General features: G+C 45.0%; 1 protein-coding gene across 1 annotated transcript; it reads right to left on the minus strand.

Annotated features, from left to right (window-relative positions):
- Nucleotides 1–1,581: 1,581 nt before the first annotated feature.
- On the minus strand, nucleotides 1,582–8,517 carry NEU3 (neuraminidase 3). Its single transcript, XM_027848024.1, has 2 exons — nucleotides 7,657–8,517; nucleotides 1,582–4,475 (listed from the first exon to the last, which is right to left on the minus strand). Exons 1-2 carry the CDS (start codon nucleotides 8,035–8,037, stop codon nucleotides 3,399–3,401), a joined length of 1,458 nt encoding a protein of 485 aa, XP_027703825.1. The 5' UTR covers nucleotides 8,038–8,517; the 3' UTR covers nucleotides 1,582–3,398.
- Between the last annotated feature and the right edge of the window lie 4,962 nt (nucleotides 8,518–13,479).

A 13,479-nucleotide genomic window follows, 5' to 3' on the forward strand; every position in this document is an offset into this window, starting at 1 on the left:
GTAGAGATAGCCAGGAGTCAGGTGGACATCTTTGGGCACTGCAGCCTGGCGGCTAGAAAGCTGGCCTTGGTCAAGAAGCTCAGCTCTAACACGTATTGGCTCAGTGAAATCCCTTAACCTCTCAGAACTCAAGGTTGAGGTCCAGAGTAGGTGTAGACTGCCTCAGTAAAAGGGGCTTCCTCACTTACATCTGACACCAAAGAAAAACAGATCCACCTCTGACCCCTCTTTGGGTCACCTGTATGTAAGAAGGCTCTCTTGAAGAGGAACACCTTCAGGAGCAGAAGTAAAGAATGTAAGCTTCTCAAGGGCCAGAACTGCTGTGTTTTTCTGTGCATTCCTAGGACAGTGCTTGCAAGGCACATGATAAGCATTAACAAATGTTTGGTGACTGACTGATCTCTCATGGTGGGATTTTAAGCCAGGGACAAGCTGGGGCAAGGCCTGGTTTTTGAAAGGCTGCACTATGCCCCTAAATTAAGGCCAGATCCACACCCTTCTTAAGACCTACTGGTAAGGCCAGGGCATGGATGGTCCAGTAGGGTGACTGAAATGGGCCAGGGTATGGGTGGGGCATCTGGAGCCAAAATTTTATTACACCCAGGGACTGGCTTGCATGAGTGTGAAACCCAAGTGTGAAGTCCCAAAAAACTGCCAAATCTAAGCTGGGATTCCAGCTGTAGCCAGAGGAAAGAGACTCAGTGATGTCAGGTATAAGGAAGAGACGAGGCATATCACTTTTTTGTCAGTTAAGTATCATAAAACCGCAGACAACACAAAAACGTTAGAAAGGAGCCCAGAGCACAGCAACATTACAAGAGAGGCTTGTTTGCCAAGCCTGTCCTGCCCACAAAGGGCTAGCAGGACTCAGCTGGCACTGTAAAGACTGGCTGTAGCTACTTATTACACTGGGAATTATGTAGGAGTCAGCACACCTGGGTTCAAACCCTAGTTCTGAAACCTCTTCGCTAGATTTCCCTCATCTATGTAGGGAATGATTCTTGCCCCACCTACCTAAACTCTGTTGTTCTAAGACTATTAAGAGAAATATGAAAATGGGTGATAACTTGAGAGACAGTGTGGCTTAGTAAAAAGGGAGCCAAACTTGGATTAAAAACATGGGGGTGTGAGTCCCAGACCTGCCACTTCTGAGAGGCAAAGCCTAAGATAAGTCCCTTCTTCTCTCTGAACCTCAGTTTCCTCATCCTTCAAATGTGATACTTGTCCTACCTACCTCACTGATATCTGGAGGAGAAAATGAACAAAAAGCACTTACAGGCACCTTACAGTGTCATACAAATATCAGCTTTATCATCATTATGATCTAGCAACTTTCTCAAAGATGACATTTTCTCATTTAATCTTCCTTCCTCTTCTCTTCCTTTGCAGTTACCTGATGAAGAGTCTTTGATCTGCTGTGGCTGTTGCATCCTGCAACTCCTCGTGACCCCATTTGGTGTTTTCTTGGCAAGGATACTGGAGTAAGTGGCCATTTCCTTCTCCAGGCCATTTTACAGATGAGGAAACTGAGGCAAACAGGGTTAAGTGCCTTGCCCAAGGTCACATAGCTAGTAAGTGTCTACAGTCACATTTGAACTCGGGTCTTCCTGACTCCTGGCCTGGCACTCCATCCACTGCACCACCTACCTGCCCTTGATCTGAGTTTGTTGCAAAATGAGACCCTCTCAAGAAGTCGCCCTCTCTCATGGCAACCCTGGCCAAAGGCATGAGCCAGGGAAGAGATCATTCTGATGATGAGGTTCCTGCCTTTTCCCCAGCCAGGAAAGAAGAGTTTCTGGGGGAAAAGAGGGAAGCTTGAAAGAAGCTGCAAAGATTAAGAAGGCAGTTCAATGGAGTAAAATGATGACCTTGGAGCATGAGAAAAACTACACAACGGGGGCAGTGTGACCCTGGTTTCCTTTACAACAATCACATAAGGGATGTTATTGGGTTTCTCATTCTACAGGTGTGGGAGGCCAGGGATTTGGCCAAGGCCACTCAGCTTCAAGTGCCTGAGGTAAGATTATAACCCAAGGGGCTGTCTTTGACTCCTCCCCATCTCTCACCTCCTACATCCAATTTCTTGCCAAATCCTGTCAACTCTGCCCTGGTCACCTCTCTCCCCAACTCATCACCTCACACACGTCCTACCGCAAAAGGCTGTTGTCAGTCTCTCCCCACTCTGGTCCATCCTCCAATCAGCCCTCGGGGTGCCCTTCCTAAAGCAGTTCTGAAGCTTTTCCCATCCCAGCCTCTCCCTATCTTCCCAGCCTGCCTACCCCTCGCTCTCCTGCACTTACTCTACAATCCGGGGATACTTGCCTGTTTGCTGATCTTCACTCAACAAGTGCCATCCCTGACTCTCGTCTCCATGGCCCTGAGTATCTCCCATGCCTGGAATCCTCTCCCTGCTCACCTCGTCGCCAAGTCTTGGTTAAAGTCCCGCCTTGGACGAGAAGCCTCTCCCGGGCCCCTTTCCCTCTGTGATTATCCCCACTCTACCCCAGGTATGGCTTGTTCGTACACAGCTGTTCACATGAGCTATGTGAGGGCAGGGACTGTTTGTGTCTTTCTTTGTACCCATTACTCTTGACACAGTGCCGGGCACATACGAGGAGTTTAATAAATACTTGCAAGCTCAACTCAGATCCTTGTCTCTAAATATTGATTATGCAGGAGTTCACGGCCAGGCTAGGACTGTCCAAGCCCCTCGCATCTCCCAACAGTGATGAGGAAAGGAATCATAGAATTTCAGAGTTCAGCTTGCTCATTTCTTTCCTTCTCAGACTATCAGTGTTTGCTCCTGTCTATGCATCTTAAGAACCTCTGGGACACTGAGGCACTGAGAGGAGAAATGACGTACGCAAGTCAGCACAGGAATTGGCATCAGAGCAAGGGCCAGAAATGAAACTCCCTATCCAGCACTTTTCACAGCATCAGATCTTGGCAAAATGCCAATTGGTCCCTTTTGCTCCTTGGAGAAGGGATGGAGGAGGATAAGGAATAAAATGCATGAAGCAGCCAGGCAAAGTAAGAACCGGAAAAGAGGTATGGAATAACTCTAACTTCTAAATCTCCCTAGAGGCAGCTGGATAGAGCTCTGGTCCTGGAGTCAGGAACAGCCAAGTTCCAATCTGACCTCAGAGATTTAATAGCCATGTGACTATTCATTTAACCTGTTTGCCTCAGTTTCCTCACTAGTAAAATGGGAACAATAACTAGTAGCAGCTACTGGGTGGGGCTGTCATGAGGGTCAAATGAGATAATATTGATAAAATGCTTTGTAGACATTAACAACATACAAATGCTACCTATTATTATGCCCCCATTACCCTGAGATAGGAGAGAGGCAGCTGTGGTTTCCACTCCTTTCTTGGGGGGAAGGGGGGTGGCCAAAGCTAGTCTACATTTGAGCAGCTGGCCCTCTCTGAGCCTGAGCAGCTGTCCTGAATGTGACTCAGAAGTTCTCGGTCTGTGAACATATGGAAGGCGATCTGTTCATACTCATGCTTCTCCCCACACTCAAACAAGCACCCAAACAAGCCGTCCTCGAGGGCAGCCAGGTCAGAGTAACCACTGGGCCCCCTGTGGAGAATCCAGGGCTGGGACCAGGGAGCAGCTTCCAGAGGGGCCTGGTTCACATAGATGCCCAGGTCGATCCTACATCTCTTGCTTGTTGGGTGGGAATAAATGAGCCATGAACTTGGAGGTTTGTAGCTGTTCTGCTCTGGTCCAGCAGTGCTGACCAGAGATGCTGGCTGGCTAGAGAGGTCACTGCCACCATCTGGGGCTTCATCTTCCTGAAGGCCTCTCCTGGGCCTGAAGCTCACAACACTTCCCTGGCAACCATGGGGGGGCTCATGCAACTCCCGGACCAGGGAAGGTTTCTGAAAGTGTTCCCCCAGATCTGTGCTGAGCGCTTCAGCCCGACACCTACCAGGGGTCCTGGCACTGCAGTATAACACCGCGCAGCCACTCGAATTCATCACTTCTGCAACCTCACATTCTATGGTCGGCCCAGACCGGAAGAGCTGCCCATGTTTCCACGTAGCACCCAGGTCATCACTGTAAAACATCAGAGAATGGGGCCTGGCTCTTAACCAGAGAGGGGGCCCCAGGCAGGACCAGCGGGCTGAGTGATAAGCATAGGCAGGGATAACCAGTCTCCCAGACTGTAGCTGGACCCCATGGCCAGGTCCCACAGCAAACGTAGCCCAGTGCTCTATCTCCTCACTAAGGACCTCCTCAGTCAAGTCCTCAATCAGGCTCCAAGATTGTCCATGGTCTGTGCTGGACACAAAACACAATCGAGCAGCGTTCTTCCCTGAACGAATCTGCCGCCGCTCTGTGACGTGGTTGCGAACACAAATGAAGAACAGAAAGACCCGCCCACTTTTCCGCTCCCATACAGGACAGGGGTTCATGGTGCGGAATCCAGGTAACGTGGCTTCCATCAGGGACACCTGAGGCCCCCACTAAGAACAAAGGAGAAAAACAGAGAATATGGGCGATGGCTAGGAGACGTGACTTATACACAGCAAGCGTTCAAGAAACGTTTGCTGAAACAATAAATGTGTTGTTTGTTTAACTGAAAACAGACTAAAAAAAAAGCCAATCCTCTTCCATCTAGAAAAACAAAGGTTAAGAGGGGAAGCTATAATAATAAAAGCTTACATTTACAGGATGTTCTCACAAAGTATATTATCCCACTTCATCCTTACAACAACCCTATACAGTAAATAGTGTAGGTAATATTGCCTCACATTTCTATAGTGTTGTAAAGGTGATAAAGCACCTGACCCACAAGGGGTCCCCTGAAGTAAATAACGCAAGGATTATTATCCTCACTTTAAGAATGAAGAGGGGTGAAGAGAGACCCCTGGAATCAGGCTTTTAGTAAATATCAGAGCTGATTTCCTGATGCCAAACCCAGGGCTCTTCCCACCATACCATACTGCCTTGAAAATAAAGATAACTCACTATTACATCCATTTTACAGATGAGGAAACTAAAGCTCAAGGAGGTTGGTGAATTTCCCAAGGTTACCCAGCCAGGAAGTGGTAAATCAAATTCACAAACATTTATTAGGCTCCTACTATATGTCAGGCACTGTGCTAGGCACGGAGGATACAAAGAAAGGTAAAAACCAAACAAACCCAGCGCCTGCTCTCATGGAGGTCATGGTTTAAACAGGAAGACAATATGGCAAACAACTATGGACAAACAAGATACAGACAGAATGGACAGGGGAAATGTGAAAAGGAAAGCACTAACATTTAGGGGGACTAAGACAGGTTTCTTGTGGAAGGTGGGCCTTTTAGCAGAGACCTCAGGGAAGCCAGGAGGTGGAGAGGAGAAGAGACAGAGAATTCAAGGAAAGAAAGAGGGACAACAGTGAGGATGTACAGTCAAGGGAAGGCAAGGAGGGGGAAGTGAGGCCAGTGTCACCAGATCAGAGCACACGGGGGCAGGTGAGGTGTAAGAGGGCTAGACAGTCTGTCAATCAAGAAACATTTATTAAGTACTTATTGTGTGCCAGGCACTGTGCTAAGTGCTTGGGATACAAAAAGAGGCAAAAGACAGCCCTTGCCCTCAAGGAGCTGACAATCTAATGGGAGAGACAACATGCAAACAAATATATGAAGCTAGCTCTCTACAGGATAAATAGGGAACAGTTAGCAGAGGGAAGGCACTAGAATTAAGAGGGGTTAGGGAAGGCTTCCCGTAGAAGGTGAAAAGCCAGGGAGGTCAGTAGTCAGAGCAGAGGAAGGAGAGTGTTCTAGACATGGGGGACAGCCTGAGAGAATGCCTGAAGCTGGGAGACGGCGTGTTTTGTTTATGGGATAGCCAAGATGACAGTGTCACTGAATGGAAGAATATGTTTTGGGGAGTAAGGCAGACCTGAGGGGAAAGGGAAGGAAACAAGCATTTATTAAGCTCCTATTATGTGCTACACACTGTGTGCTACACACTGTGCTAAGTGCTTTACAAATATCTCATTTGATCCTCACAAAAATCCTGGGAGGTAGGTACTATTATTAGCCCCATTTTACAGTTGAGGAAACTGAGGCAAACAGAGATTAAGTGACCTGCCCCAGGGTCACCTAGAGAGTGTCTTCCTGACTCCAGCTCAGTGCTCTATCTGCTGCACCACCTGGCTGTCTCTAATCTGCGCTTTCCTAGAATCATATATTAGATCAGGGAGGGACTTTAGAGATCATCTGGTCTAACTACTCATTTTACAGTTGAGGAAACGGAGGCCAAAAGAGGGGAAGTTAACCATCTAAGGTCACACAGCCTAAAAGCAAAAGAGCTGGCATTCAAATATATCTCCAGAGACTTCAAGTTTGGAACTTCTACTATATCTCATGGCTTCCTTCCAGCACTAGAGTTATATTCTAATTAAATAGGAGAATGTACTTGCCTGTGTAAATGGTGGTAGTGGTAGTGGTGGTAGTAGGAGGTAGTAGTACTGAAAATAATAATAATAACAACAACAACAATATTTATGTACCACTGAGTTCAGGCCTCAGATATTTACTAGCTGTGTGACTCTAGGCAAATTATTTGACCTGTCTGTCTCAGTTTTCTCATCTGTAAAATGAGGATAATCTTAGCATCTACCAAGTGCTATATAAATGTGATTACTATTATTGCTGTTGTCATTACATCTATTTTAAACTGTGACCTTGGATGATTCACTTCCCAAAAGAGTCTCAGTTTCCTAAGCTATAAAATAAGCTGTCTGATCAGATGATCTCTAAGATCCCTTCCAGACCTAACATATTATGATTCTGTGACAGGACATTTTTAATCTGCAGGGGAAAAAGTGCTTGGATTTGTTGTTGGTTCTTTAAAAGCAGGAAGCAAGGACAAAGGACCCTTAAGACTTCTGGTTGTCCTGTGCTAAGGCCCCTCTTCTGCAGTCATATCCAACACAACCCACATCACAACACATCTGTGCACACAACCCATTCACTTATTCAATGAGGACAGTGGAGCAAGTGCTGGATTTGGACTCAGAAGACCTGGGTTCAAACTTCAGCTGTCTTAGCTACTATGTAACCTCTGACAGGGTGACTAGTTTGGAACTGTCTTCAGGCTCTCAGTTTCTTCATCTGTCAAGGGAGCACTGGTCTGGATGTTCCCCAAGGCCCTGGCCACAATACCTAGAAAGTCCTCATCATCACAAACCCTGAAGTTGGGCCCTCGGCCTTGGGCTCTTGCCCTGCCCCTGGGAAAAGGCCCACTGTGAGTACTCTAGCTTCTTGACGAGTTCCTCCCACAGGGATGCACAGGTTCTTAGACTCTTACAGCTAAAAGGGACCTTAGCTCCCCCTTACAGCACAAATGTCTTCTCCAAAATCTCTTATATGTGGTTGCTTCCTCGACAAGGCTGTGAGGAGAGAGATAAGGACTAGAATTCCTCCTTCCTCTATGTGACTCCAGAGTTCCCAGGAGAGGGCTCAGACCCACTTCTTCGAGGCTTATAGTTCTCTTCTGGGTATAACAAAGGGCTGAATGAATGATCTCTAGAGGACCCTTCCTTCCCAACTCCAACATTCTATGTTCTAAGGTCCCTCCAAGCGTTCTCTATTTGGAGACCCTCAGAGAAAATTTTCCAAGAAGCCTTGCCAAAATGGAAGGATCAGTTACCTGCACAGAATGGCCCACCCTCTGTCCTCGTCGCACCACCAGATAAAGTGCATCTGTATCATCTACTGTGGAACGCTTCTCTGCAAAGGCCAGCAATACCCGGGCTGGTGGGACATAGAGTAGTGCTGGGATCCGATATGTGATCCCACTCACTTCTTCCTGATGGAACAGGGTGGTACTAGAGCAGCACGATGTTCTTTCTTCCATGGTCCCTGGGAAAAAAGGCAGAAAAAGCAGCTGAAAGAGACAGAGAGGGACAGAGAAGGAGAGGGGGAGGGAGAGAGGTAGAGAGGGAAAGAGGGAGAAAGTGAAGGAGGGAGAGAGTGAGGGAGAGAGGAAGAGAGACACAGAGAATATGTGTGGGTGGATGCTCATGCCCATGTGGACACCTTATTGCTTACTGTCTCCAGAGCAGGGATTGGGGTCTACACCTCTCATTTTCTTTGAGGTCACAGGAGAAGTACCTCATTTTACAGAGGAGGCCTCTCTGACCCTCAGGGTACTGAAAGGGAAAGTGCTTTCCCACCGTCCCACAGGGAGTAAGAGCCATAGATTCAATCCAAGTTCTCCTACTCCAAATCCTGAGTTCTTTAAACCAGACCATATAATCACTGAGGATCTAAACTCACTAAGAACCAATTCTGCTGATCATTCAATGCCTCAATATATCATTTCATCCTCAGTCATCCTGTATGCTAGTGAAAGCTTAGACCACACAACACAAATTACTGGCAGAATCTATTGTAGCTATCTTATTTTCTCAAGTTCCCACTCTGGTATCTCTCCTCTGCTTTAGAAAATGTTATTAAGTTTTAGAAACACATGTTTAAAAAAAATGTTTTCACATCCAACTGGGAAATAAGAAATACAGGAAATGGGGTGCAGAAATCTATCCTTCCCTACAGGAAAACTGAAGGGGATAAGAGAAAGGGGTAGAGATAGAAGGGAGGGCAGACTAGGGGAAGGGGTAGTCAGAATGCATGCCATCTTGGGGTGGGGGGAGGGGCGAGATGGGGTGAAAATGTGGAACTCAAAATCTTGTGGAAGTAAATGTTAAAAACTAAAAATAAATAAATTTGTAAAAAAAGAAAAAAAGAAAATGTCATTAAAAAAATTAGCAGGCTAGAAAAATTATATTAGCTCTGAAAAATCTGCCCTGATAATAACTAAATTTTTTACAAAGAAACAAAGACTCTCAAAATCAGAATGGACATCAGAGGGTGTCTAGGAATTCCCCTGTAGCATCCCTAGCAAGTAGCCATCCAGCCTCAGTTTGAAGACCTAGAATGACAGGGAAGTCACTATCCTACAAGACATTTTCACTTATTTGTAGACAGATCCCCTTCTCCAGTAACACATTCCATGGTCTCACCAAAACAGAAGACAGAGGGACTAGCACTTTCCTTGCTCCACATGCTCTGATTCTAACAATACGATATAATACCAAGTTAGGATTTTGCTGCCTTGTCTCATTGCTGACTCCTATTAAACCCTAAAGTTAACTAAGACTCCTAGCTCTCTTTCATAGGATCTGCTTTCTAGCCATATCTCTCCCATCCCTTAACTTGTACAGTTGATGTTTTAAACTCATGTGCAGGACTTTATACTGATCTTGATTCAATTTTATTGTCCTAGTCTGTCAAGACTATTTTAGATCCTGATTTTATGGTCCTACATACTAGCTGCGCCTCCCAGGCTTGCATCATCTGACGATTTTATAAGCACAATGCCTTTATCCAAGTCACAGATAAAAATAACTCTTGTAACTCAAATTCTAATCTCTCTTCCAACTCTTAACAGTTAAGGTCTCTGTTGTAAGGTCACTTCCTGTTCCAGCATTCTATATTCTATCTTCCAGTGTCTCTTCCACCTCTCAATTTTGATTGTTTTTCTTTTTTTCTTTTCCCAGGGAATAAGAGCTAGCAACTTTCAGGGATGTCTAGCTACTGAAGGGTCCTATCAGTCAGCCCAGTGTGTTCAACAAGCTAAATGCCAAGTTGGGAAATAACCTCTCTGCTGACCAGCCTGCAACTTATCTCAAGGGAAGAGGAAACTACTAACAGCAGAGGGACCACTTTTCTGAGTTAGAGAGAGGGCGGAAGAGAAAAAGTGTTTCAGATGGGAAAAAAAAAAATCTTTCAAACACATGACTTCTTATTACCTGCCAAATAAAGTCCTAATTCTTCTTCCTGACATTCAAGGCCCTCCAGACCTTTCGCATACTACTCCCCTCCACTTTCATTTCAAACACTTCAGCTATCTTCTGAACACACCTTTTCCACATCCATGACATTGTTCATACTGTTGAATTCAAGTCAGTAATACTTACCACATACAGACCATAAGCAACTTGCTTAGGAAATTGTAGCAAATTGTAGGAAATACAAAGCACAGAGAGATGCTTAAGATTGGCAGCTTGAAAGGACCTGGGACCTCTCCACGTGGAATTTACAGTCTAGCAGGGGCACTTAAATAGCATAGCAGAAAAGCCAGGGATTTGGAAGGAGAACACATGAGTCTGAATCTAGGCTCTGCCAAACTTGACCATGGAGACACTCAGTCTCTCAAGGCCTCAATTTCTTGACTCATAAAAAAGGGATGATGATCTCTGCACTAAGTAATGTGATAATGGAGTTATTTCTATATGGCACAACAGCAAGGGCTAGTCTCCCTGCCTCTGTTCTCTCTCCTCTATAATCCATTTATCTTCCTAATGGCAGGTCTTCCTATATTAGTGGCTCTCTATTGCTCACTGAATGAAATATGCTCTTGAACTAGTGTTTAAGGCCCTCATCTGGTTCTAACTTACCTCCTCTCCAGCCATATTTCTCTCACACTCCTCTTCACACATTCTTCTACACACTAGCAAATTATGCACCTGCTGTTCCTTCATCACAGTCTGCCCTCTCCTGCCCCTGTACGTGGGCACCCCATCCCCACCAGCCATCCCCGATTATTAGCTTAAAATATCTTACTGAATCCTTTTCAATGCCTTCCAGCAAGGCGGTGTGATGGAAAGAGTATGGGCTGGGCAGTCAGAAGAGTGTGTAGAAGTTCTGCTTCTACTTTTTCCCTGTGTGCCTTTATCCAAAATACTTAGCCTCTCCAGCCATAAAATGAAGGGCTTGGCCCTCAGAATTCCTTTCTGGCTCTAAATCTATATGAAGGGAATTCCTGGGTGGACTGGAAGACCTTAACGTTAATTTCAACTCTGAAGATCCTACGATAGAAGAGGTTTCTCTCGTTCACTTTCAACTACCCAGACATTTGCTAGAAACCATATCATCATAAAAACAGTGCAGTGGACACACTTGTGACTTGCTTTGCTCAGAGCACAGAGAAAGCAATGAAGGGAACTGCAGCTTTGAACTTAAAACTAACCAGAAAAGACCAATTAAAGATTTAAAGGAGATGGGGAACATTGAAAGAAAGTGACCTAGAATTCATAAGAACAAATAAAGATGGTGCTAAGTATTAGCCAACATTATTTCTAGGACTACAGACAGAACCAGGAGTATGCAGCTACTTAGGATATATATACCCAGTAGGGGTTGAAGGAGATAAGGGACATTTTGCTTGGACACAGGCTAATTTGTTTGGACAAGTAACAAATTAGTTGTTCAGTTATGTCTGACTCTTCATGACCCCATTTGGGGTTTTCTTGGTAGAGATACTGGAGAGATTTGCCATTTCTTTCTCCAGCTTATTTTGCAGATGAAGAAACTGAGGCTTAACTGAAAGTTAAGTGACTTGCCCAGGGTCACACAGAAGTAAATGTCTGAGGCCAGATTCGAACTCTTTGAACAGATTTGAACAGATTTGAGTCTTCCTGACTCCAGGCCTAGCGCTCTATCCACCACAATACCTTAGCAGTTAGTGTCTGGCTAAATCTGTTAGATTTGCAGTGTTTCTATGTGGCATAACAGCAAGGGCTGGTCTCCCTGCCTCTCCCTCCTCTGTAATGCATGTTATCTTCCTAAGGCAGAGGTCTTCCCATATCATTTCCTTGCTCAAAAAAACACTTCAAGGGTTCTCTGTTGGTCACTGAACGAAATATGCTTCAATGAAGGCAGCTATAGTTTAATGAAGAGGTGTAATGACCTGTTTCTGTCTCTTACTAGTTTGAGGATCTCTGGCAGGGCATCTGTTTACTCATCTGTAAAATGGGGATAATAATACTACGCCACCTACCTCATAGTATTGTTGTGAGCAAATCACTCTTACAAATTTTTTTTCTTTTTTTTAGTGAGGCAATCGGGGTTAAGTGACTTGCCCAAGGTCACACAGCTAGTATATGTCAAGTGTTTGGTCTGATGCCAGATTTGAACTCAGGTCCTTCTGACTTCAGGGCTGGTGCTCTATCCACTGCGCCACCTAGCTGCTCCCCACTCTTACAAATTTTAAAGGGTCTGATATTTCTACATGTTCAAGTCTTTCCCTTCAAGAACAGAGCAGATGCCATATTTTCCATGGTGTGAAATTCGACCAGTGGAGTATAGGATCATAACAAAGATCATAGATTAGGAAATGGAATGGATCCCAAGGTCTGGAGAGGGAGGGACCTCAAAGGAATATCCACACATGCACTGGGAAAACCACTGGATTTGGAATCAAAAGACATAGGTTTCAGTTTTGCTCCTGGGCAGGTGACAGCTTTTTAAAGCCTCAGTTTCTTCATCTGTAAAAATGAAAAAAAAAATGATAATATTCATAATATCTCACACAAGATTGTTGGGAAGCTCAAATGAGATAATGTAAGCAAAATATTTTGCAAACCTTGAAGCACTATAAAAATATCAGTTAATATTAGCCTTAAAAATGAAAGGTATTAGAGTAAATGAACTCTAAGATTCCTTCTCACTTCTCTTGGAAAATTCTCTCTTCCTCCTCAGATTTTCAATAGCACTTTGCCTGAAACTCTTCTTTGTACTCATCTCTCTCCCCTTCCTGTAGTAGGTAATGTGCCAGGGTGGGTCTTCACCCCCTTTAGATTGTAAATTCCTTGAGAGGCAGGTTGGTCGATATCTTTGTGTATGCAGCATAGCACTTCATAAACTGAATGGAAATATTAAGAGTCCTCAAGAGCTCCGGAGCTCTCCTTCGGAAAAACTAGCCCACACTAACCACCACCTCAAGATGAAACTAATGCAATGGGCGGAACACTGATCCTATGCCAGCCATCACTAGGTTTCCTCTTCTCTACTTCCCCCACTCAATTCTCTTAAGAACTAAAACTAAAATTTTAATAACATGAGATGGTAGTTCTTTGGGAGACTGGAGAGAGAGGGAAGAATAGAGGAAGAAGCTGAGACTTGGACACACACTCAAAGATACTGATTTTCACATGCTAAAAGTTGTAGCCTGGGAGTAGAAAGCCTGCTGGACTCAAAAGAAAGTTAAATTCTAGTGCAGTGTTCTAGGTCTAAGTTTCTCCAAGAACCATAGCCTTAGATGGTATCTAAGGCCCTTTCCAACCCTGACATTCTCTATTCTAAGGGCCCTTCTGGCTCTGACATTCCCTGTTCTAAGGTCTCTCCCAACACTGCTATTCCCTGTTCTAAGGTCTCTCCTAACGCTGACATTCCCTGTTCTAAGGTCTCTCCCAGTTCTGACAGTCCCTGTTCTAAGGTCTCTCCCAGCTCTGACAGACATTCCCGCTTCTAAGGTCAATCCATTACTAACTTTCTAAATTCTAGTTCCTGGAGTCACTTGCAAATCTGATTGCTGGTAGTCCCGGGAGGCACTCCCATACCACCCCACATTGCATTCCCGACCTCGCACCTCCCTTCCTCCTCCTCCTCTCGTCCTCTGCATGGTTTCCCC

This window comes from Vombatus ursinus, unplaced genomic scaffold (assembly GCF_900497805.2).
Source record: "Vombatus ursinus unplaced genomic scaffold, bare-nosed wombat genome assembly UNPS02005659.1, whole genome shotgun sequence".
In the NCBI taxonomy this organism is placed as follows: Eukaryota; Metazoa; Chordata; class Mammalia; order Diprotodontia; family Vombatidae; genus Vombatus; species Vombatus ursinus.